Raw genomic sequence first — 22846 nt, forward strand, 5'->3', positions numbered from 1 at the left:
ATGAACCCTCTATTTTCTCTTCTGTAAAACGGGAAAAACAATAGTCCCCACCTTGTAGAGTTGACATGGGATTACAATATTTCCAGGTAAGTGTTTAGCACAATGTCTGGCACATAAGTGCTCAATAAATATTAATTTATCATTAATAAATTACTTATTATTATTTGTCATTGATGTAATTGATCTCTGTAAGTGGGCTCTTGGTGATAGGATTGGGAACAGAATCTAACTTCTAGCAGACTATCAACAAAAATACATGAAAGAAAGGAACAAATTCAAAGTTTATTAAGCATTGAGAATAACAGACAGATAAGGGTTCGGACTTAACAGCATAAACACCACCCATATCACGATGTACAATTAAACTGACCTCATGTGAACTTGTACCTGTTTAACAGATGCAACCTTTGTGGTGTTGCCAAAAGGATAACGGTTATGGTGGTTATGTTCGGGAAGGTTCTCCAAAATTAAAGATGTTATGATTTGACTTAAATATCCACACACGTGTGCACACACACACACACACACACACACACACACTCACACTCCTCTACATACACTTGGCCCTCTGCACAATGTACTGACTTAATTGTCAAGTCTAATCCAATTGAGATCTAGGATAAGGCTTTGCTCATTTTTAAAATGACATTATTAATTGTAGAGAAAACCAGGAGGAGACCTTGGCCTCCCCAGTGGGGCCCAGGAGCCCTCAGCAGGGAGCTGCACCCTGAGAGCAGAAGCTGTTTAGCACACTGTCCCCCATCACCTGCAGCTTGCCGACCCCGGGTTAAATCCCAGCGTCTGCGCTCCACACAGGCAAACAGGCCAAGCCAGCCTGGCTTGGGACAGCTCTGATGAACTCTGACAAAGTCTGAATTTTCTTAAAAGGAACATCAGGGGGAAATTAGATAAACTACTGGAAAAAAAGCAAGTATACCTCTGCATGTTGTTTTCCTCAGGGGTGGCTGGAGAAGAGGGGGCTGCACTTAAAATTCTTTTAGGCTCAAGACCTTCTAAATGCACATTTAGAATTATTGTGTGTTCCCTCACAAAACCGGCGAGTCGGAAGGAACCCCTGGGTTCTCTAGCACAGCATCCTACCCACCCGAAGCCACATCCCATCTGCACGCTCCTGGAACAAACGGTCCTTCTGCTTCAAGGGATGACTTCCCCCAGGCCTGTCGTACTGGAAGATGAAAGGCCTGGCACAGTCTTGCCCACTGAGTGTTTTGAATGGTCAGAAGGTGGCCCCTTTCTCAAAAGGAGGACGTGATCTCTCCCAGCCCTCCTATTCCCTACCTGCAGCCTCAAATTGCATGAGGCAGGACACGCTCATCAGGTTTTGCCCTTCTCTGCAAGTCTAAGTCCACAGAAATGACACCGCGACCCTGTCAGGAAAGCAGGCCGCTCATTCCAAATTGTGTCTGAATGATGTTGGCACGATAGGATTTGGATTCATTTTTAATGGCCAAGTAATTAATCTCCGAAAGATGCTTCTGATGAAAAGGTGGAAAATGACAACAGGACTCTTTTAATAGCTGTGGTCTGCAGAACTCATCTGACCCTGCTTGATCTGAGTCCTTCCAAATCAGGCCACGGCTTCCTACGCCATCGAGCAGAACTGCCTTGTTTACTAGTTAACCGCCCTCGACAGAAAGCAAGTCCAGGAATGAGTGTTCATGTGTGTGTGGGGACAATGACCTACATATAAGGCACGTGTACAGACTCCAAAAGTTTTTAAATTTTAAGACGAGGTAGGTTTCTGAAACCTCTCCTAGCACACCCAAGAGTAAATTTTATTATGATCTTTTTATTTCTTCCACAGAGAAAATGTGTGACCCTCATTTGATACAGACAACCTCATTCCAAGACCAGAGCTCAAATAAATACGGTTTTTTCAGCTACCATCTCATCCTGTGGTGAACCTGGATGGCCAATGGTGCAACGCTTCTCCACTTACAGACATTGCTTGTTTCCGTTTCAGTAACTCCTGCCACTGAATACTTCTGCTGCCACTGGTCTCTCTACCTATAAAAAACCTAACACTGCGTCCACCTGCATCTCTTCCTGAATATTGCTTATTCAGTTCTGCTTAATTTGGCCAAAGGTCTTCTTTTCTTAGTTGCATACCTGAACAATGCATTTCGATTCTAATGCTCTCGCATTTCCCACCATAATCTGTAGCTCGGGACAAAATGAATATCTAGTAGAAATAGCCTTCTAGTCAGATTTACGGAAACTATGACACTCGACAGAAGCACTGCTGGTGGATGGACAAGGGGACCACCAGGTCATTCAAGGATTAGATACTCTGGAGGCAGGAGACTAGAAAATCCCATTGATGAAAGGGTGTTTTAATCTAGCACAAAACGTATCTTTGCAATAACAGCGGAATCTCTTGACATTACACAACTTGGTGAAACAAAAGAACAATCACCTTTAAGGTCAAAACATCTACCAAATTATAAACCGTACATGTAACACCGGTATCAACCTTATACTGCATAAGACACACGTGCCCACAGAGGGGAACAGAATTGTTTGGGGTGCTTGCAGTGATATTTCATTCCAGAAACTCGTAACTTTGAAGTGAACGTTTTCATGGCAGATGCTTTTCCTAAAAAACACTGTATCAGCCAATAAATATTTGACTAACATCCACTTTGTGCTTCTGGGTGACGTTAACTGACTTCTTTCTGAGACCTAATAGGGAACAGGAAAGCTCTTTATATATTTTAGAGCGGGATTCGTCACACCAAGCTTCGATACTGTCATAAAATTTTAATTTAAAGCAAAAAACATGCTGATGTATCAGTGATAGGCTTAAAATATTAAAGACTTCAAAAACCCCCAAGCGCCTCTTCTCTGTACAACACTGATGAATATATATCTTTGCTATATAATTTTAAAACATGGAATAGTTTTCCTCTTCTTTGCTATATATAATATATGTCTTCCAAAATACATTGTCAGTATTTATATCTGAAAAATACTGTACAAAAAAGAACTTCCTATAATTACTCTGTATAAACATTAAACAATTTAATAATCTCTCCTTTTGGTCTATAGTAAACATTTAAATTGATTGGATTAACCACAGTTTACGACAACACCATCCTCTTCTGAGATACACCAGTGTCTTTTACATTCATTTTTCAAAAGTCCTCTTTATAAGAGCACATACTTTCAAAAAAGCAAACGAAATAAGAAACATAAGCTCCAGAATCATTAATTTATGAAGCATTCGAAAATGACACCACTAGGAAAAAGGGTCTTACAAAACATCAACTTATTAACTTAATTAACTGATTTTTAAAAACAGCAAGGTATAATTCACAAAAATATATATATTACCCAAAAATGGGGAAAACTGAATCTTAAGTAATTGTTTTGAATATCAAGAGGGATATGGAAAAAGGGAACTAGAAAAGTGGGGGTGGGGAGCGGAGAAAACAAAAGCAAACATATCAATGTCAAAAGCTGTTCCAAGATGCAATTTTTTTTTTTTTTTTTTTTTTTTTTTTTTTTTTTTGGCTCCTATGCTGATAAATTAATCCCTCGTTCTTAGACCTGGCATTTCCCTCTGCTTCCCTGTCCTGGGGATATTCTGGGCATGCTCAAATGCATTACTGTAATTTTTGTTTTTTAAAAGACAGTGAAATTCTTAGGTAGGGAACATATCCTATGTCCACTAGTAATACTCAGGCAGCATGCTCTAGCGTACAATAGGATTATTGCTTTAGGTACAGACGGTGCAAAAACACACTCTGTGTTCTAGAATAGTACTCTTACTTACCTGGGGTTGGTAGAATTAAAAGGAAACTTAGTAGATAGCAGTAAGTAAATATGGGATCTAATAAATCTAAACAGCACTTGAAATTTGAAGACAATTATCACCAAAACTGAAAATATGAGGAAAGCAACCTATAACTGAAGAGAGAGAGAGAGAGAGAGCTGCAGTGTAGTGCTAAGTGATTTCTGCGCACCTTATTAGCATGGTAACTTACAGATTAAACAGAAACAAGAGCTCGTAGTCTTGACAACTGAGATCTACTATTTCACCAGGGCCCTGCTTGGTGGAGCCCAGCAGAGGGTCCCGGAAGAGCAGGCAGGAGCCACCAGAGAGCGACGCGGGAAGGGGCAGGAGGAGGGTTGGAGGGAGGGGCAGGAGACCCCAGGAGGCGTCTCCACAGTCCAGTAAAAACACGGCACCTTTCTTTTTCGGAACTGAAAGATGAGGAGAGGGCTACCTTAACATGGCAAGTGCAAAGGCACGCGCGCGCACCGCGGACCACACGGGAGCAGAAGCGCGCACGCGCGCACACGCACACCAGAATGTGAGTCAGTTGTGTTTACGCCTCTGGTAAAGTGCTGATGTCAGAAAGGTTGGTTCGGGTGTGGTGCTATCAGGCGGGAAACACACTGTCCATCTATTGGAAAGCCAGCCCACAAGACTGCCATCCTACAGGGGCCCGTGCCTGGCCTCGTACTTGGCAAGTATGTTCTTGCATTTGCCCAGCTCCTTCCGCAAGTCAGCCACTTCCTGGCGCAGGGCCGAGTTCTCCTTCTCCAGGAAGGACGCCCGGATTGCGATCTGGTTCTCCTTCAGCCGCCTGGCGTCGCGGGAACGCTTGGCTGCCATGTTGTTCTTCCTGCGCCGGGCCCAGTACTTGTCATCCTGCTCATTAGTCACAGGGGGAAAGAAACAAGATGTTAGATTTCAGCCGCGCGGAGGGGCCCAGGGTGGCGCCCAGGAACCAGGAACCCACGCATCTCACCTCACTTCTCCTTCCCTGACAGTCCGTTTGAGTCTGAGACCACTGTTCGGGCGCCATGGCTTCCCTCCCGCAGCGTGGACGCACCTGTCACAGAGTGTCCCTCCTTACTCTCTGCCCTGCAGAGGCCACGCCAGGGGCCACACGAAAGCAAGTGGCTCACCTCACACCCTAAACTACATTCAGATCGCTCTGCTTTCTTTGCCGAATGTTTTAAGAACCCTTTTCTTCCATGGGCGCTCATAGGCTTGTTGGTAGAAGTCCATTCGATATTGTTGCAAGGCGACTTGGCAGTATCTATCAACTATTTAAATGCACTACCAATGATGAAGCAACTCGTCTTCTAGGATCTGCCTCCACCCATCTGCATGCATGTGCACACAGACAGACACCCCAGGCACAGAATTCTCACTGCGGCATTGTCTCTAATAGAAAGAGATGGGGGAAAACTAATCAGTAGGAGATTTAATAACTACATGACGGTGGAGTCCTACAAAAGGATACTCTGCAGCTGTTACAAATAATGACCCAGCTGAACCAAAAAAGATGTTTATGATCTACCACTATGTGGGTGGAAATGGCAATTTGCTGATAAATATGTATGGCCTCATCCCACTTTGGTTAAAAAATCACAATATTGTATATTCATAGAAAGAGGCCCGGAAGGATTTATACCAAGCTATGAAAAGTGGTGCCTCTAGAAGGGGAATCGGAGGAGGGATGCCAAGGAGAGAAGCAGGATCTTTCACCTTTTCTTTCTGATGTATCCCTTGGTAATCAAAAACAGGAAGAAAAAAAAAAAAAAACCCTCCGCCTGCCACCGATCAGTATGCTCATATTTGGTGGCTAGCATTTAAATGATTTACTCTAATTTCCTGTTTAACTGTTCTCTAGGCCTTAATTCACCTGGGTACTATTTAAATGTGGTCAGTGTGAAAGGAAGGTGTCCTCTCCCCCTCATCCTTGCCCCTCCCCTAAAGAAAGGAAAACCTTCCTAGGAAGACTAACAAATGTGAATCTTCTTTTAGGTCTTACCAATTCATTTATGGAGCCACCTGGTGTGTTTTGCAAACCCCTCTTTCCAGCCACTTGCAACAGCAAATCCCTCCATCCTAGCAAGACTCATACTTGCAGGTACCTGTCACCCAGAATAAGTGAGTTGAGGCCAGTTCTTTCCCTCCCCCAGGATTACAAGGGGCAGCTGGCATTGGAGGAAGTCACATGGCTTGGGACCATGGCTGCAAGGAAGGCCCAAGGTCAGTGGTGTATGCCCATACCTGTCCATTACCCTTGGCAAACATCTGCCCTGCACAAAGACAGAACGTGTGAGACAGAATGCCGGTGCAGGCCCCTTGTGTCAGCCACTCACAACCTGGTAATGTTATTTGTAAAGCACGCCTAGCTTTCTACATGTTTCATAATAGTATCTACCAAAGTGAAAAAAGATCTTCATAAGAGCTGGTACCAGCATCCTTCTTTCAGAGAAGAAGGCTGTCCTTTGAAGAATCCCTGGATAAGTCAGCTCGGGGCAGGTGTGCTGTGGCCGTTGGTGGGATTTGTCGTTTGTGCTTGGGAAAGGGGACAAGGGGCTGAAGGAGGGGGGGAGAGGCCTGACCAGCTGGTTGGGGCGAGCAGAGAGGAGCTCGCCCCAGGACTTCACAGGAGGCAGGAAGACCTGAAGGCATATTAACAACAGTGAAGGCTCCAGTTCTGATGGCAGCTGTTCGGTTACTTGGATAGAAGCCCCAATTCCACCACCCTTGGTAGTCTCAGTGAATCCACCACATTCAATGTTCCTTGGGCATATGGTTTCCAAGATCATGCAAAAGAGGGGCTAACTCAGGATGTATCAGTACCCAACATAGAGGAACAGGAGCACAGAGGTGAAGGAGTGCATAAGAATAAGCCCCTGGGAAATGGCAGAAGCTGGGCGAGTGGAGGGAAGGGAAGGGAAGGGGTGTACTGCCATAGGCCACGGACTTGGTGGCATATGACAGGGTATTATGGGCCAGGGGGTCACCAGCTGACCTCAGGGGAACAACCAACATTTCTGTCTCTTAGAGCTCTTCTCACTTGTAAAGTGCTTTCATTTCCCAGCCTCACCTGTCCACACATGCAGGCGAGCCAGGAAAGCTATCGAGTGGGGACCATCTCAGGTGAGAGGGGAGCTAACAAGAGGAGAGGAGTGGAGCAGAGGATGCAGAAGGCAGGAATGAATGATGGAAGGAGGGGGACCAGAAAAACCAGCTTGCCTCCCTTTGTTACCAGGGCATGGTTGGGGGAGGGGGAAGCAGCATATTGAGTGCCGCTGACAACTTTGGCACCACATTCCTGTCCTCTTCTCTATTCCCAGGTGCAGGTGCCATCTGGCTAGCCGGTTGCCCCCACCCAGCAAGGGCCCACCCAGTCCTGCCCCATCGTCTTTCCGAAGGAAGGTCTCGTGTTTGACAGCGCCTCCCCCAGTCAGCCCCCTCTTGAAAACCAGCGATCCCTTTCTCTTGCCAGACTCGAAGTTCCTTGAGAGTAGGAACACTATCAGTTCTGATTCACCTTGGTGTATCCCCAGGGCTTGGAACATACAAGCCTTTGAGATATCTCAGTCAAGTGAATGAATGGACAGTCAAAAGTATTAAGATATCAAGGTGATTAAACCGATTCTCAGCTGGGAATCCTGGTACTGCTTAATTCTCCTGGGGCACGCTGACCCAAAGGAACGGCTCAATAGAGGGGTTCGGGCAGCTGTGGGGAAGACCATTTATTGGCGGGGCTCTTTCACTCGTTTGGTTTGCTTGTCCAATGCTGGGGGCCACAAATATGTCACCCACCCCTAGCTCAGTCCTCTCTACTGGAAGGAAAAATATGTTACAGCTCTGCTTCTTGTTTCACATAAGATCATGGCCTGTGGCCTGAGGCTTCACTCACAACTGAAGAAATCCAAAGACATTTGGCAGGAGAATGTTCCTGCCAGCTACCCACCTGCCATGGGAAAAGGTCAGGCATGGCCATGACAGCAGTACTATGCATAATTCCAACACATACTGTTTTCACAGGGCCTCTTTGTTGCCAAGGTTACCTGGGTTATTAAGTGAGCTTGCTCTTTGCTTTGAACTTGTAAATCTGGAGACCTGTGAAGGTTTGGCTGGAAGTTTTATCTACTGCTTAGCATCATCCTTCTGAACTACCCTCTGTTCAAAAGGAAATCCATGCTGCATGGCTCCCCAGTTTAGCTGAAGAGGTGAGCTCGAAAATACACACAGGATTGGGTGGCTAAGATGAGGAAAAGCATCCAGTTGAAAGAAGATTCTCAATTTCCCAGGACCCCATGGCCCCTTCTTATCCTATCTTAGTCTTGACCATCAGTTCCCTGACTTGTTTAGATTTTTTTTTTTAAGTTTTATTTATTTAAGTAATCTCTACACCCAATGTGGGGCTCAAACTCATGACCCTGAGATCAAGAGTTGCACGCTCTTCCAACTGAGCCAGCCAGGCGCCCCTTGTTTAATTTTGTGGAGTGTTTACTATGAACTTTACTCTTTTGATTCTTAGGGTGACAGCCACTGGTTTGTCACCCAAGAGACCCTGCTGTAGCCCTTGTCAAGGCCAACATGCTGCAGTGACCTTTCTGGAAACTAGAAGACTTCCACTAACTAGCAGTGTTCACCTCACTTAACCCTTCTATTTCTCCATTTCTTCGACTGCAAAACAGCAACTTTGGTCTAACGAACCTCTAAGGTCCCTTTCAGCCCTGACATCTGATGAGTCTGCTACACTCAAGGTAATCTCAAGTATGTAGTCAACAGAAGTGATTTCAATCTGCAGGGTACCTTTTCCTCCAGTGCTCTTTCTAGATGGCAAAAATAGGTAAGAGGTCAAAATTGGTTCCAGGACAACATTCCAAACTCCCATGTTCCCAGCTGACAAGTGACTTTCCATCTGTACCATAGTTAGTTTTGAGAAATGGGGGTCAGAAGTTAGAAAAAGGCTAATTATGCCTGGTGTGAACGCCTCCAACATATACAATCAAATCTCTATTGTCCCTATGATTGGAAGGAAGCATAAACACAAGAAATTCTAAGCCATGGCTAATTAAAATTGTTCTATTTTGGGATTAGTGGACATGGCAAAATTTTGGAAAGAATTCTCATTAAATATCATTAAATGTGTCAGATTAATTTTGATTCTAGTTGTATCAGACCTCATAAGGTAAATCTATTTTCCTTTATAAATCATGTGTCCCCTCAACACAGCTGAAAAGAAACAACTTGGAATGAACCTTTTGTTGAGATATTCAAGTGACCGTTATTTAAGATACAGAGTAAACACTGCATATCAACAACATCCGGGAACCCACCAGCTTCCTTGAGAATATCCCACCCAGGTCCTCTGAGGGTGGCAACATGGAGAGAGGTCTTAGCTCTAGCTGTTGTTCCCTGTGGACTATCAGGAAAAGGCAGCATTGGTTATCAACAAGTTCCCCGAGGGAAGGTAAGCCTTGGAGAACTATTGGCCCAGATGTCCTCTGCAGATAATTTCCTTTCTCTTTCCAACCCTGAAAGATTTTGGGTTTGGGTTGATTTTATGGGGCTTTCAGAGCATTCCCTGCAGATAGGAGCAGGTTTGTTTCCTTCATGGGTTGTAAATCACGCCAACATTTTTACTGCTTCTTCTTTCTGTGCTATATCAAGACATGAAAGGCATATTTCAGAAGATACCCAGGGAGAAAGCAACTTGCCCACAGTCACATGCCAAGAAACGGGATCAGAAATCACAAGTCTGTGGTTCACTAGCTTGTGTGATCTTCCTAGAGGTCACCTTTTTAATCTGCCTCTTGATCCCACCCTCTGTTTGCCCAAAGCCTGATGACCAGTTCCAATTTACCTTCAGATCATCAGGGATGAAGACTTTACGCGCTTTCTTAATCATGGGCTGTGGCTTCAGTTCTTCCTCAGAGAACTTGCGTTTGCGAGGGTCAAACATTTCCTGGCCAGGGATGCTGGAGAGGGCAAGATCTGCCGGGTCTGGCTCATAACCCACAGGGACCTGGATGGTGTCAGGATCAATGGGACTCGGTGTATTGCGGTTTGCTGGCAACAGCTGACCTGGAACAAGGCAGGAGCTTTAATTCAGGAACACTACCAGTGCCCCAGACAACTCCCTGATGATACTTCGGGATAAGTGGCAAAAGTCTTCAACTTACTTACATATGACTAACACTGTTTATTTTATTCATCCTCACTACGTTACTGAGAACACAGCAGGTTGAGTATGCCTTTACTCATGTCAGATCAGGCAAAAACAAAGACCCACACACGTCTGCAAACTAAATTTTAAAAATATGGGGCGCCTGGGTGGTTCAGTCAGTTAAGTGTCTGACTTGAGCTCAGGTCATGATCTCACAGTTCCTGAGTTCTAGATGCGCACCGGGCTCTCTGCTGTCAGCTCGGAGCCTGCTTCGGATACTCTGTCCCCCTCTCTCTCCTGCTTCGGATCCTCTGTCCCCCTCTCTCTGCCTCTACCCCACTCTCTCAAAAATAAACATTTAAAAAAATTTTCATGCATTCATTCTTTCCAATAACACATTCGTGGAGCACCAGCTCTGACTTTTACCTTTCTCGTGTTTTCCAGGCAAGTCAAGGAATCAGACCCATCACTAGTCAGTTAGGATATAGTGAAGGTGCTGAGACAGAAGTAAACATCACGTGCTTCCAGAGTGTGGGGGACAGTATATAACACAAAGGAGGTTAGGGACAATTCCTAGAGGTGACACTTGGTGTAACTGCATCTTGAGACAAAGAGTAATTAGCAAAGAAAGGTAATCTAGGGAAATATACAAGCCAGAGGGCTGCCTTTTTGAGGGGCACAGGTGGTCTTGGGTAGCTGTAGCCCTGACTCAGAGCACAAGATGAAGTGGAGAGAGACATAAATGCAAGAGATATGGTCAGGAGGGTGGGCAGTGGGGATGTTATAAAAGGCCCTGAATGTCACTGAAGGATTCTGAGCTCCAAAGTGACAAGCAGAGCTGAAATCTGCAAAGAAGATTCAGGCAGCGTGAGGAATGGACCAAAGGATAGACGGCTGGAGAGGGGAGCTCGGCTTCCAGGATGCTGTGATGACCCACGTGTGCATCTGTGTTGACAGTGGAGACAGTGGGAAGAGGGTAGGTTTAAGAAGCATTTCACAAATCAGAAAAGATGCAACAGAGGGGACCTGACTTCCACTTGAGGGTTCTGCAACCACTGAAACGCACAAATGTCCCCAAAACAACAGGCTTACTGTGCTTTGGAATGTGTCTTACTGGTGAAAGTGAACTTAATGACAGACTGCGATGTTTACGTGGGCAGCTCTGAATCTTCACTTCTAATTTCATCTGAATTTTACAATTGCCCCTTTCACACCCAGAGAATAAAGGAGAGGATACTGCCCGGCTGTATTTGGCACACCGCCCCCCCGCCCCTCCTTCCTCACTGCCAATGGTTGGACAACGTGTGAAATCTCCTTTAGGCTTCATTAAAACCCACCCCAGGTTGAAGCACGAAGCCATGGGCTCCCATTCTAGCTGAACTATTAAGCCATGCTCATCTGTTTTCTGGAAAGGCCTGGTGGGGAGCCTGCAAAATGAATGTTCTGGGTGACCTTTTAGGTCCTCACTCTGCCTGGAGCTCTCTTTGTATCCTGCTTGCCAAAGAGGAAGAGATGGGCCCCCGAGGCATTGGCGGAGGACAGAGATGTCTCATTAGCCAGCCTGACGCTCAGCTACAGCTTCTAGAGACTGCTGAGTTCGGTATTGGATGGTGTCAAGCTAGATTTGATCTTGTGCCTCTTGACATCGCCTCAGAAAATGAGCCATATCTGAGTCAAATGGGGATTTTATTTTCCCTTTAGAAATTCTCTTTGAACCAGATAACAAAGCTACCCCAATGCCCTATCACTACCAGCACCACTGCACCAGCATCTCCGCCACAACACACACACGCACACACATGCATGCACACACACACACGCACACTCATAGGTGTGTACACTCTCTCCTACCCTCTGGAAGCATCTCGTGATTAGTATTTCCCAAACCTAATTGCTGCAAGTTTTTACATTCTTCTTGAGGACTTTGGAATTCTGTTAATTATTCTATATTGCAATGTTCTCCTTTATTGCTTCATAAATGTTAAGCTTTACACGCACGCGTGCGAGCGCGCGCGCACACACACACACACACACCTCTCCTCTACCGGACAACGTGGTCTTTCATGTTTTATCTACTTTATCCCCACCCCTCCTGACCATGGTACCTACTTCAGAGTTCGGCTTCTACCAAGGGTATTCCTCATGTAACGGTGGCCCACTGGGACTCTGGGCTCTGAAATTCATTCGTGGACATTCTAGCAACAACATAGGCCGAACCTTAGTTGGGCATTCTTTCTCCCCAGCCCTTTCTGCAATGGAAGTAGGTCATGCCTCCCTGCAGAATGCAGAAAACCTACTGGACAGTAGATGAGCTCAACGGCTTCCCCAGCATCAAACAGCACATGGCAATGGACCCGAGTGAACCTGAGAAACACATCCAAATCCTCTTTCTCCCCAGAGACACCCTTGTGTTTACCTACACTTTCTACTGAGTCAACTCTGCTGGACTCATTTTTCCCCCTTTCGTTCCAAAATGTCAACAGTTGGGTAATGGAAAGGAGGACCTTTATTATTTTGTCTTACCTTTGCAGATTTTCAAATGTTTTACATAAGAATTTTCAACCTAAGAATGTATTATTCCATGCGTTTTTTAAATTACCAAGGATGTTCACTGTAAAACTATAACAAATGCACAAGTGTGTCAAGAAGTGCTCCTCTCCCCTGCCTCCAATCCATCTTGCTATTTTTCCCAGAGGTGACTGCCCTCAACTGCTTGGTGAAAACCTTGGTTTTTACACATACGACTTAACTCAGTAGGATGATACTACCCACATATCTTAAATTACTTTTCAACATACCATACACAATTTCCCATGTTCTTTTTAATTATTTACTTACTTAAGTTTATTTACTTTGAGAGAGAGAGAGAGAGAGGGAATGCATGAGTAGGAGAGGGGCAGAAAGAGAGGAAGAGGGGGAGACAGAATCCCAAGCAGGCTCTGCACTGATAGTGTGGAGCCTGGCACAGGGCTTGAACCCGCAAACCGAGATCATGACCTGAGCTGAAGTTGGACGTGAACTGACTAAGCCACCCAGGCGCCCCTACTTTGTTCTTTTTAAAGGGTTTATAGTCTACCTACTCATTCCCAACTGATGGATTTTTAGGTGCGTATTTTTGTAAAAGAGATTTATAGAAGTGGGACTGCTCATCCAAAGGGATGTACATTTTATACTTATAAATGTGCTGCTAAACTGTCATTATCTATTTACACTTGTACCAACATTTATGAGTGCATTTCCACACAATTAAATACCAATTGTTAAAATGCTGTCAATTTGAGGGACACAAATATCACTGTTGTTCTAATTTCCATTGCCATCATTACTAGTGAGACTGAACATCTCACATATTTATTATTTATTTCTTCTGCTATACACCACCTCTTCCTTCCTGTCATTTTCCCCCTATGAAATGGATTTTGTTGCTTACTCATTTATAAGGACTCTTTATAGACTGGATGTCATCCTTTCATCTGACTTATCTATAGAAAATAGTTTCTCCATGACTACTGTTTTCTAACTTTGCATATGGAGTTTTTCACTACTGACAAGATCTTACATGGTAATGTAGTAGTATTTTTTTTAGTTTGTTTATTTTTGAGAGAGACAGAGACATAGTGAGTGGGGGAGGGAACAAAAGAGGGCGGAGGGGAGAGAGAGAATCCCAAGCAGGCTCCACCACTAGCACAGAGCCTGATGCGGGGCTCAAACTCATGAAACCATGAGATCATGACCTGAGCCGAAACCGAGAATCAGATGCCTAACGATCTGAGCCACCCAGGCATCCCTATAATGTAGTAATATCTTGAAATCTTCTCATTTATGGCTTCTTACTTCCATACCCACCCCCAAGTTATATTATATATGCATACATATCTATCTACCTATCTATCTCTGTGTATTTATTTTTTTAAGTTTATTTATTCTGAAAAAGAGAGTGCACATGAGTGGGGGAGGGGCAGGGAGAGAGGGAGAAAGAGAGAATCCCAAGCAGGCTCTGCACTGTATAGCCCATCATGGGGCTCAAATTCATGAAACATGAGGTCATGACCTAAGCCAAAACCAAGAGCTTAACCGATTGAGCCACCCAGGCACCCCAACATGCATATGTATTTGTAGATGTATATTACTCTGTATTTTTCTTTAATGTAACTATAATGGATTTATGTTTTCAGAATTGTGAGTCACCTGGAATTTAATTTTGTATACAGTATAAGCAGGGGTTTTACTTAATGTTTTCCAAATGTCTTAATATAATGATATCAGTAAAGCTGGATATTTGATAAGTCAAGTTTTACACCCCTTATTGTTCTCTTTAGAAAATTTTCTTTGGATGGGCATTGAGGAGGGCCCCTGTTGGGATGAGCACTGGATGTTGTATGTAAGCAATGAATCATGGGAATCTACCCCCAAAACCAAAAGCAAACTGTATACACTGTATGTTAGCTAACTTACATATATATACAAATATTTTTTTTCTTATATATATATATATATATAATATATATTTTATATATAATATATATATAAAAGAAAATTTTCTTTGGTATTCTTACAGTCTTCAGGATGAATTCTAGAATCCACCTATTAAGTTATATTTAGAGATTTTGAATGAAAACTACATGAAAGCTATGAGTTCGGCTGGGGACAAGTGAGGTCTTTAAAATATTTACTATACCCCTAGCGTAACTTTCCTTTTTTTTTTTTTTTTGGTCTTTTTCTTATATCTAGCAGTTAAGGCTTATAGCATTCTTCATTTTAACTATTCACGTTTATTGCTAGGTACATCCCTTAAATGTTTTATAGCAGTTGTTCCTAGTGTAAATTTTCACTTACCTCCTAATTGGTTATTGCTGGCATCTAGGAAGCTACTGGTTTTAAAATGCTGGGTTTTATATCCAGCCACTTTACTCTCTTATTAGTCCTAATTGCTCTAGCATTGCCAGCTTACTCTTCTAAGAGAAAACTAATATAATCTTCTGCCTCTAGGGAAGTTGTTGCTTCCTCTCAATGTTTATAATTCCTACTTTTTACAAAACCTCACTGCATCAGTTAGGCTCTGCAAGACAAGGAGGAGTAAGACAAGTAAATACTGGAGATTCCTGCCTGTCCTAGACTTTAATGGAAAAAGTTTTTAGGACGTCCTCTGAAGTATTAAAGCATGAAGGCCTGTTCCTGCATCCGGATAGCTGCAGCATGACAAACTAAGGCAGTCCCAACATATTATATTGAGAGTTTCTTTTTTTTCTTTTTTAAATCAGGAATGGTGCATGAAATTTCCTCAAAGGCCTTTTTAGAATCTGTTGCGATGATTGTGTGGTTTTCTCCTGTATTTATTAAGTCTGAGCTTGATATTTCTCCAAGGCTTTCTTTGAAAGGTCTCTGGGGGACGAGATCAACCCCACAACATAGACTCTGCAGTTTTCTGGTACACTGTTTTCTTCTTTCTAAAAACATCTTGATGAAAGTCACTTCCAAAAGGGCCAGGGAGGATTTCTGGAGGAAAGGAAGGAACAAAAGGGCTCAAATCTGGAATAAGATTAGAAATCACCTTCAAACCCAGAACTGGCCTCCACTTCTGTCACAGATTAGGCATGACTAAACCTCCAACTAGTGTAACTGAAGATCAGCCATTTCTTATTCTTCTATACTTTCACAAGAATTTAGCATCTCGTGTTCAATTGGCCGATTGGCTAGAAGTCAGCAATGAATGGGAACAGCAGTGATCTGTGTCCTTATCTCTTCTCAAGTCAACAGTTTGTTTAATTGATGGCTGCCTCAAAGTAGTCGTTTATAGCTGTATTTGCTATTTCGTCCTCAAGGCTAATTGCAACACCTCCAATCTTTCTGTTGTGCTTCTTGTTAAGTAAATAAAACCTTTCTGCAGCAGTAATGGCAGGACAAATAGTACTCCAGTGTTTATCACTGACAAGCATTATTCTCTATAAAGGAAGGCTGAGAAAAGAGAAAGTAATCTGGTTTTGGCCAAAGTGTTCTCTATTAGCACTGATGGGTGAACTTCCTTGTGATTTAAAGTTTGGTCCCACATCTTGATCCAGAATCTTTCTCTCCTCCCCATAACCAGTTTGTGGTCTGTTTGCTTGTCATCACCTCCTGGACCCTGGGTGGTCCTAATTTGAATCAGCACCATTTACCCTCTCTGCACCCACGGTTTTCAGAAGAAAACTGCCATGGGGGGCACAGCCTATTTCACTACAAAACACACCTGCTTCTGAGAATCGCTTAGAGTACAGGGAGCCAATTAACTTAGAAGTCTGTAGTAACACTAGAGGGTCCCTAAAGAGTGCTCACAATATGTATAGAGATTAAATAAAACTCTCACAAGTACATCCTAAGGATATGGGCTTCCTGGACATGGAGGCCAATTAGCTGGGCTCTGTTCCAATGGGAGGAACCTATTCTCTTGTTCATCAAGCAGTCTGCAAAAGCACCTACGTGCTAATGGATAAAGGTCTCACCCTTCCCTCTACCCGTGTTCCATTCCATGTGACTTTGCAGTTCCAGGCAGAGTCTATCTCCTTACCCCTTGAATCTGGGCTGGCCTTGGGACTTGTACTGCCCAACACAGTGTGGCAGATGTGGCAGTGTCAGTTCCAAGGCTGGACCTAAAGAGGCTTTGCATGCTCCTACCTCTTCTCTCTAGCACTTGGCACAAACATGCTCAGTCCAGCCTCCTAGGGAGTGAAGGGCACATGGCCAGGCTAGGTCAGCTCCCTCGAGGTGTGAGTCCAGCCCTGATCAGCAGAGCCATCTGACCAACCCATAGCATTTCCAAGTAGGTAAACAATAAACCTTCATGTGTGCATGCTACTGGGTATCTGCAACTACCTGGTAAATACAATCAGGAGAACAGAAGACTGATCTGCAGAGCTGGGCTACTGCATACAGGGAGATGCTTAGACAATAGCGTAAATAGCACAGCAGGGTTTTTCAGTGTATGGGGTAGTGGCTAAACTGTGAAGTGAGTCAGACTTGGGTTTCAATTCTGATTCTGCCATCAGTATGGTATCAACTTGGGTGTTTGTGAATAAAGGACCAGAAAGAAATACCCCCTCCCCCATTTCCTAATAAGGTCTGCTTTAAAGAACAGAACTATTGGGGGGTGCCTGGGTGGCTCAGTCAGTTAAGCGTCTGACCTCGGCTCAGGTCATGATCTCACAGTTTGTGGGTTCGAGCCCCGCATCGGGCTCTGTGCTGACAGCTCAACCTAGAGCCTGCTTTGGATTCTGTGTCTCCCTCTCTCTCTGCCCCTCCCCCGCTAACATGCTTTCTCTCTCTCAAAAGTAAATAAACATCAGAAAAAAAAAAAAGGGAACAGAACTATTGGTGTCTCCCCTTCCCCCCCTCTGGCTTTTTTAAAATTTCCCTCTCTGAGTTTCTTCATCTGCAAATGAAGATTACTATGCCAGCCTCATGGGGTTGTGTGAACAATGAATGAGATAATATGTGTATAAATAAAGTGCTTAACACAATGCATAGTACCTGGAAAGTACTCAATAAATGATCTATATATAAATACAATTACAAAGTAGATGCTGTAATCACAGATGGTTAAAAAACATGGAACAGGCTGTGCCCCCTTGTCCAAGCCAGCCCAGTCTCCCCGGAACCACTGCCACATCCCCCTAGCTGCTCCTTTTCCTTCCATTCGTGTCTCCACAATGCACTCTCCACGCAGCTACCAGAAGGTATTCTAAAAATGCAGACCTATGCAGGGCACTCCCCCATACCAAAACCCTCCCAAGGCTTTCCATTGCCACATATGATAACATTCAAGACTCCCCCTCACTCAATATGCTTAGCCATGCTGGCCTTCTTTCTACTCACAGAGCCCAAGTAGGACCCACCCGGGCCTTTGTACTTAGCGTTCTCTCCCCCTAAACCGTTCCTCCCCTGCTCTCTGCCTGCCTGTCCTTTTGCGTCATTTAGACACCAGCTCTCTGCATCTCCTCTGTCCTCTGACTTCCCCCCCCCAGCACTCGGCCTTTCCAACCACCCATCCCATCACCTTTACAATATCTATCTCGCCCAAAACTGTCTTTTCTACTTCCTTGACATTTGGTGACCACCCCCCTCCACCTGTACAGAAGCTCCACAGGATGGAGACCTTGTCTTATTTGCTGCCCTGTCCCCAGATTCTACAGGCGGCCTGCATCCGGGTGGCACACAGAGCACACTCTGGAGTAACCAGAAATAGAGACTCCTAGATCCTAACAAGGACTGTTTGGGGACACAGGGGCTATTTTTTTCTTTTTATTATATTTTTGCAGGTTGTCTATAGTGAGCACCTTTCACTTTCAAGGTCAGAAACTAAAACCTTATTTTTTAAAGAATGGACTTTGCTACACCTCATACATAATATTTTCAGGAGCCCATGTTAGATGTGGTTGAGAGAAGACCATTCGAGTCCCTAGAAAGGAAGAAGAGAAGGAAGAGGAGAAAGAACAGACCAAAGAGGGAGAAGAGAATGGGACAGAGGGAGAACAGGAAGGGGGAGAACGAGGAATTAACAAACTAAAGCAGGAATACAAGGATGAATGAAAGAAAAAAATGGAAGAAGCGGGGAAGGAAGGAAAGGAAGAAGGGAGGGAACATGAAAGGACAGAAAGGCATAAAAAAAAGAAAGGAAGAAAGAAAGAGGGTGAGAAAGAAAAGATTTAGCTGAGGACTGAAATGGGAAATGTCCTTCTAGACCCCAGCTCCTGGGAATCCATCATGACCCTAACACTCTTCAAGCGTCCTGAGCCTTATACAGCAGATACACTGACGTTAAGGCAAAAACGAATCTCACACACACACCCACCCACCCTTGTGTCAGATTCAGACAAGGTTCCAGTAAGTGCCGTCCATGACTGCTGAACAGATGCACCAAAAGGCACGCTACAAAGATGGCTTTGATATAAGTAGCTCTTTTCCTGCAACGCCCTGAGCACAGTAACAGACTGTCAACAGAAATATGGGACCATCAGTGAGCATCTCCTGGAGTCCGTGGGCTGGTAGCCAGGCCTGCCCCACCCACGGGTAAGCAATGTCAGCGATACTGCTGATGACTGGGTGGGGCCCTTACTCTCCACCAGGCCCCTCTGATGGGTGGCCTCATTTAATCCTTACAATGGCTGCATGAATGTGGAATTATTAGTATCCCCATTTTCCTGACGTGGAAATAAAGGGATGGAAACAGTTTAAGACAAGCTTGGCGGTGCTAAATAATTTGCCAAAGGTTGCCCAACTAGCAGATGAAACAGGGACTCATCTTCTGATTTTTCTGACTCTGAAACCCAAGTTTTTAACTGCGTAAATGCCCCAGAAGTGGGGGCCAGAGAGCCTAACCCTGGGCCAGTGGAAAGCAAGGGACTTTGCGCTTCCGGAGTGAGAGTCCTGCGTCAGGACCCGGGCTTGGAGCCTAATGTGCAACACTGAAATGACCCGTTAGCCTGCCCCACGGGGGCGGATTGTGTCCCACATTTTATGGATGAGGAAATGTTTGGTCAGAGAGGTGAAACCACTTGCATAAAGTCATGCAGCTAAAAAGCTGGGGGGAGGGGCAAAGGTTGGGTAGAGTTCAGACTCCAAGTCCACTTGATCCACAGTGGACCCATGCCCTTTCTACTCTGCTTTCCTCTCAATGGGACAGAAGAGGATAAGAAGGACTCTGAGGGTTCCCTTCTCTCTATCCCGACATGTGCAAGCAAGATGGACCCCCAAAGGGGTGGGAATAGCCTCCTGTCATGGACAAGAGCCCCCAGGAAGTTATGGCCGGCCAACAACTATTTTCCTCTCCCTCCTTCTCTCCCCTCCCTCCCCTCCTCCACTACCTCAGTCCCCCTGAATGGCCAGCCTATGCTAAGGGCACGTCTGCCTTTGACAACACCACTGCTGGCCACGGGGTCAGGGCTACTGTCCACACTATGTCTCACTCACTGGCATCTTAACGAGCTTCTGGATATCCAGAGACCATGCCTCACAAGAAGAAGGGCAAGGATTCCTGGAAGGGAGGGTGTGTAACATACTGTTGTGTGGATATGAAGGTTGCCTCGTGGGGGAAGTGTGTTTTACATCTATACCCTTAAATTATCACTATGCCAATTAGTGCTTGGCCTGGGCTTAGGCAAAGAAAGTCAGCTGTAACTCTGTTTCTGAGGCTCAGCTCTGGCCTTCATCCCTCTGCTGTGACCTGTCCTGCGAGTCAGCACGGTTCATCAGAAAGCTCAGACACACTTGGACTCATCATGGCTTTGCCCCTAAATGGCTCTGTGGCCTGCGGTGCACATGCAATTTCGTTCTCTCCTCTTCTGTGTAGGGCTGGATGGGGTGGGCAGCAGGCCGGAAAGCAAGTCCCCGTGTCCCTCCCTCATGCGCCCCAGTGCCTGCTCTCCTGTAGCTGCAGCCCAGGCGACCGTGTCCCCCCATGTGACCCTAGGGCCAGGACAAGCACTCTGCCCTGAGATTGTGCAGCAGTACCCGAAATGGCCCTGACTTGACTCGGCAGCTCCTAACTTGGCAGGAGCCGGGACCAGATTAACGAGGCCTCTCATTCCAAGGGTGTTTATCATCATGCCTCTTGCCAACGGTGTCAGCAAGAAAGCTGCCTCCTTGAACTGACAGGAAGGTGAGGCCAGAGGAGCTCGTAAGTGCAGCCTGTTTCAAGTCAGTCAAGTGGGGGGCAGAAGTTTCAGCTAGTGGTCAGAGCACACATGGGCCTACTGGCCTTCTTGCCATGGCTCCTGAGACAGAGCACCCTCCACCTCCTCTCCTTGGGGCCCGTGGCCTCCCCCCGTCCCTGCCACAGCACCTCAGGGTGCAGAGGAATAGAGCCGGGCTGGAAACGAACTCGGTGTCAAAGACTGAGGCCCAAGTGAGGCACATTTCCGATCGGGCCACACTGGCCCAGGGCGGGTATGTAGGGTCGTGAATGGGTAACAGGAGACACTGTCTTCTTCCCACACACTCATGCCCCTGCCCCCACTCCACCCCAAAGCTCTGGCGCTACAGCAGGGGAAGATCGGGCCCCCTAGTTTCTTCTGTGGGTGCAGGGAATGCACGGTGGGGTAAAGACCCAGGAACTGGAAGGTTAAATCCCAGCCACCTGCTGGCTAGCTCAAAATCTTTGGATCACTTTGTGCTCCAGCTATCCCTTCTGGAGGAGGGCAGGCCCTATCCCTCCTGAGGCTGCCATTGTGACCATGGGAGTGGCAGACAATGGCCATCTCAAGTCTCCCTGCAGCTCCACGCACTAGACACTAAGCAACAAGAAACACGTGGAGAGGACCAAGTGGACACTGAAGTCCAGTGTGTGCTCACTGTGGGCCCCTCGTCGGACCCCTGCCACGGGCTGCATGGCGGTGGGGAGGGGGGGATGCAGTCAAGACCGACCGCGTTCCACAGAGGAGCAGTGACAGGCAGGGGCTCCCGCTCGCACTGACTGTTGCATCTGGACCTAGTTCGACAGCATGTTGCGTCTCTTGGGCCTCAGTGCACCCTCCCGAGGGCCCTGGGAGGCAGGCAGAGCCAATGGGCATGTTTTCCAATGGAGAAAGCCACTAAGGGATTTACCTGGGTCCCCGTAGGATGGGGCTACTTTCTGATCAAGCAGCGAAACAAGCTCTCGCAACCTGGAGTCTATTTTCAGAGGCTCTTTCCATTTTTAATGACAATGTGCACCACTTGAATCAGCACCACCTAGGTCCCCGGAGTCTCTTTAATTGTCTGAGTTGGTGAAAATGTGCAGGCCTAGTCATTTGAAACCGGCAGTTTCCAAGATGCTGCCATGGCATGTTATCAAACTGTCTATTCTCCTTTGGGCTATGTTAAATTTTTTGTTTGGATTGAGAGGAGGGAGTGAAACAGGAGGCCAGATAAGTGGCGAGGTTGCTGACGCTCCCGGAGAACCCAGGAGCTCATGGCAAACAAAGGGCCCACACTGTCCCTGAACAACACCCTTCCTCCTCTCCCCAACCCCCAAACCACAGCAAACAAACATAGGAAGAAAAACAGGATTGTTTTAAAGCCTGAGTTTCCGGATGAACACGAATAGGATTCAGGTGTGTCTGTAGTTCTGCAGCTTCTCAAGGAGATTCACAAAAATTCTTTCCTGTGCAAGACTCCAAGCTGAGCACCCAAAAGTAAACATGCTTTTCCAGAGCCTCCTTGCCTTGGCCCTGGGCCAGGGCTCTGTGTGGCTGGCTCCTACCAAAGTTCACAGAGTCCTAGCCGGATCCGGTCGTCACTGCACATTGCCCCCAGTTCTCACTGTCACCTCCACCTCAGGGTGTTTAGGCCAAACCCATTCTCCACACTCCCAGGGATCATCAGCCTCTCGTGCCAGCCAACTAACTGTCCATTTCTCCGTTCTATCAGGCTTTGAATATTAACCAAAGGCCTCTCACGTGGGAAGGAGAAGTGAGCCACACATCCGAATCCAAAGACTCTATCAGTTATGGAAACCTTGGGGAGACTCCCTGGGCTTCCCTTTGACCACCCATTAAATAACGGGATGCAAGGTTGGAATAACGGTAAAGGCTCATTCCAGCTCTGGCAATAAATGATCCCTGAAGCTCCAGAGAGGTTTTCCTTTGTGGTTTAAGTCCTTGTTTTAGGCCAGGTGCGGGCCCTTCTACTAAGGACTCCGACAATCTCAATACCTTCTGGACTGGTCTCTCTGACACCTGCTATCCTGTCTGCCAATACAGCCACCAGGTTACTCTTTCTAGAACATCTCCAGAATCAACAGTAGCCAATGGCTCCCCACTGCCTCCCATTTCTAAACTCTGAGAGTGAAGCCCCTCCTTATTCAGGCACACTGCCCTCATCTTGTAGTCTCTGCTCAAGACAAGCTGCCTTGCTTCCTGGATATTCTTGCTCACATCCTA

General features: G+C 45.8%; 1 protein-coding gene across 2 annotated transcripts in view; it reads right to left on the reverse strand.

Moving 5' to 3' along the window:
• Window positions 1–262: 262 nt before the first annotated feature.
• The window catches only part of HLF (HLF transcription factor, PAR bZIP family member), a 53424-nt gene continuing 30840 nt past the window's right edge, over window positions 263–22846 (reverse strand). The window contains exons 3-4 of one of the 2 annotated variants that reach the window (XM_043584014.1): window positions 9654–9874; window positions 263–4681 (exon numbers count right to left, since the gene is read on the reverse strand). In XM_043584014.1, coding sequence (XP_043439949.1) covers window positions 4463–4681; window positions 9654–9874 — 440 coding nt within the window. In that variant the 3' untranslated portion in view covers window positions 263–4462. The remainder of the gene's footprint in view (window positions 4682–9653; window positions 9875–22846) is intronic. The other variant, XM_043584015.1, reaches the window with a different exon arrangement.

The sequence above is a fragment of the Prionailurus bengalensis genome, chromosome E1, assembly GCF_016509475.1.
Source record: "Prionailurus bengalensis isolate Pbe53 chromosome E1, Fcat_Pben_1.1_paternal_pri, whole genome shotgun sequence".
In the NCBI taxonomy this organism is placed as follows: Eukaryota; Metazoa; Chordata; class Mammalia; order Carnivora; family Felidae; genus Prionailurus; species Prionailurus bengalensis.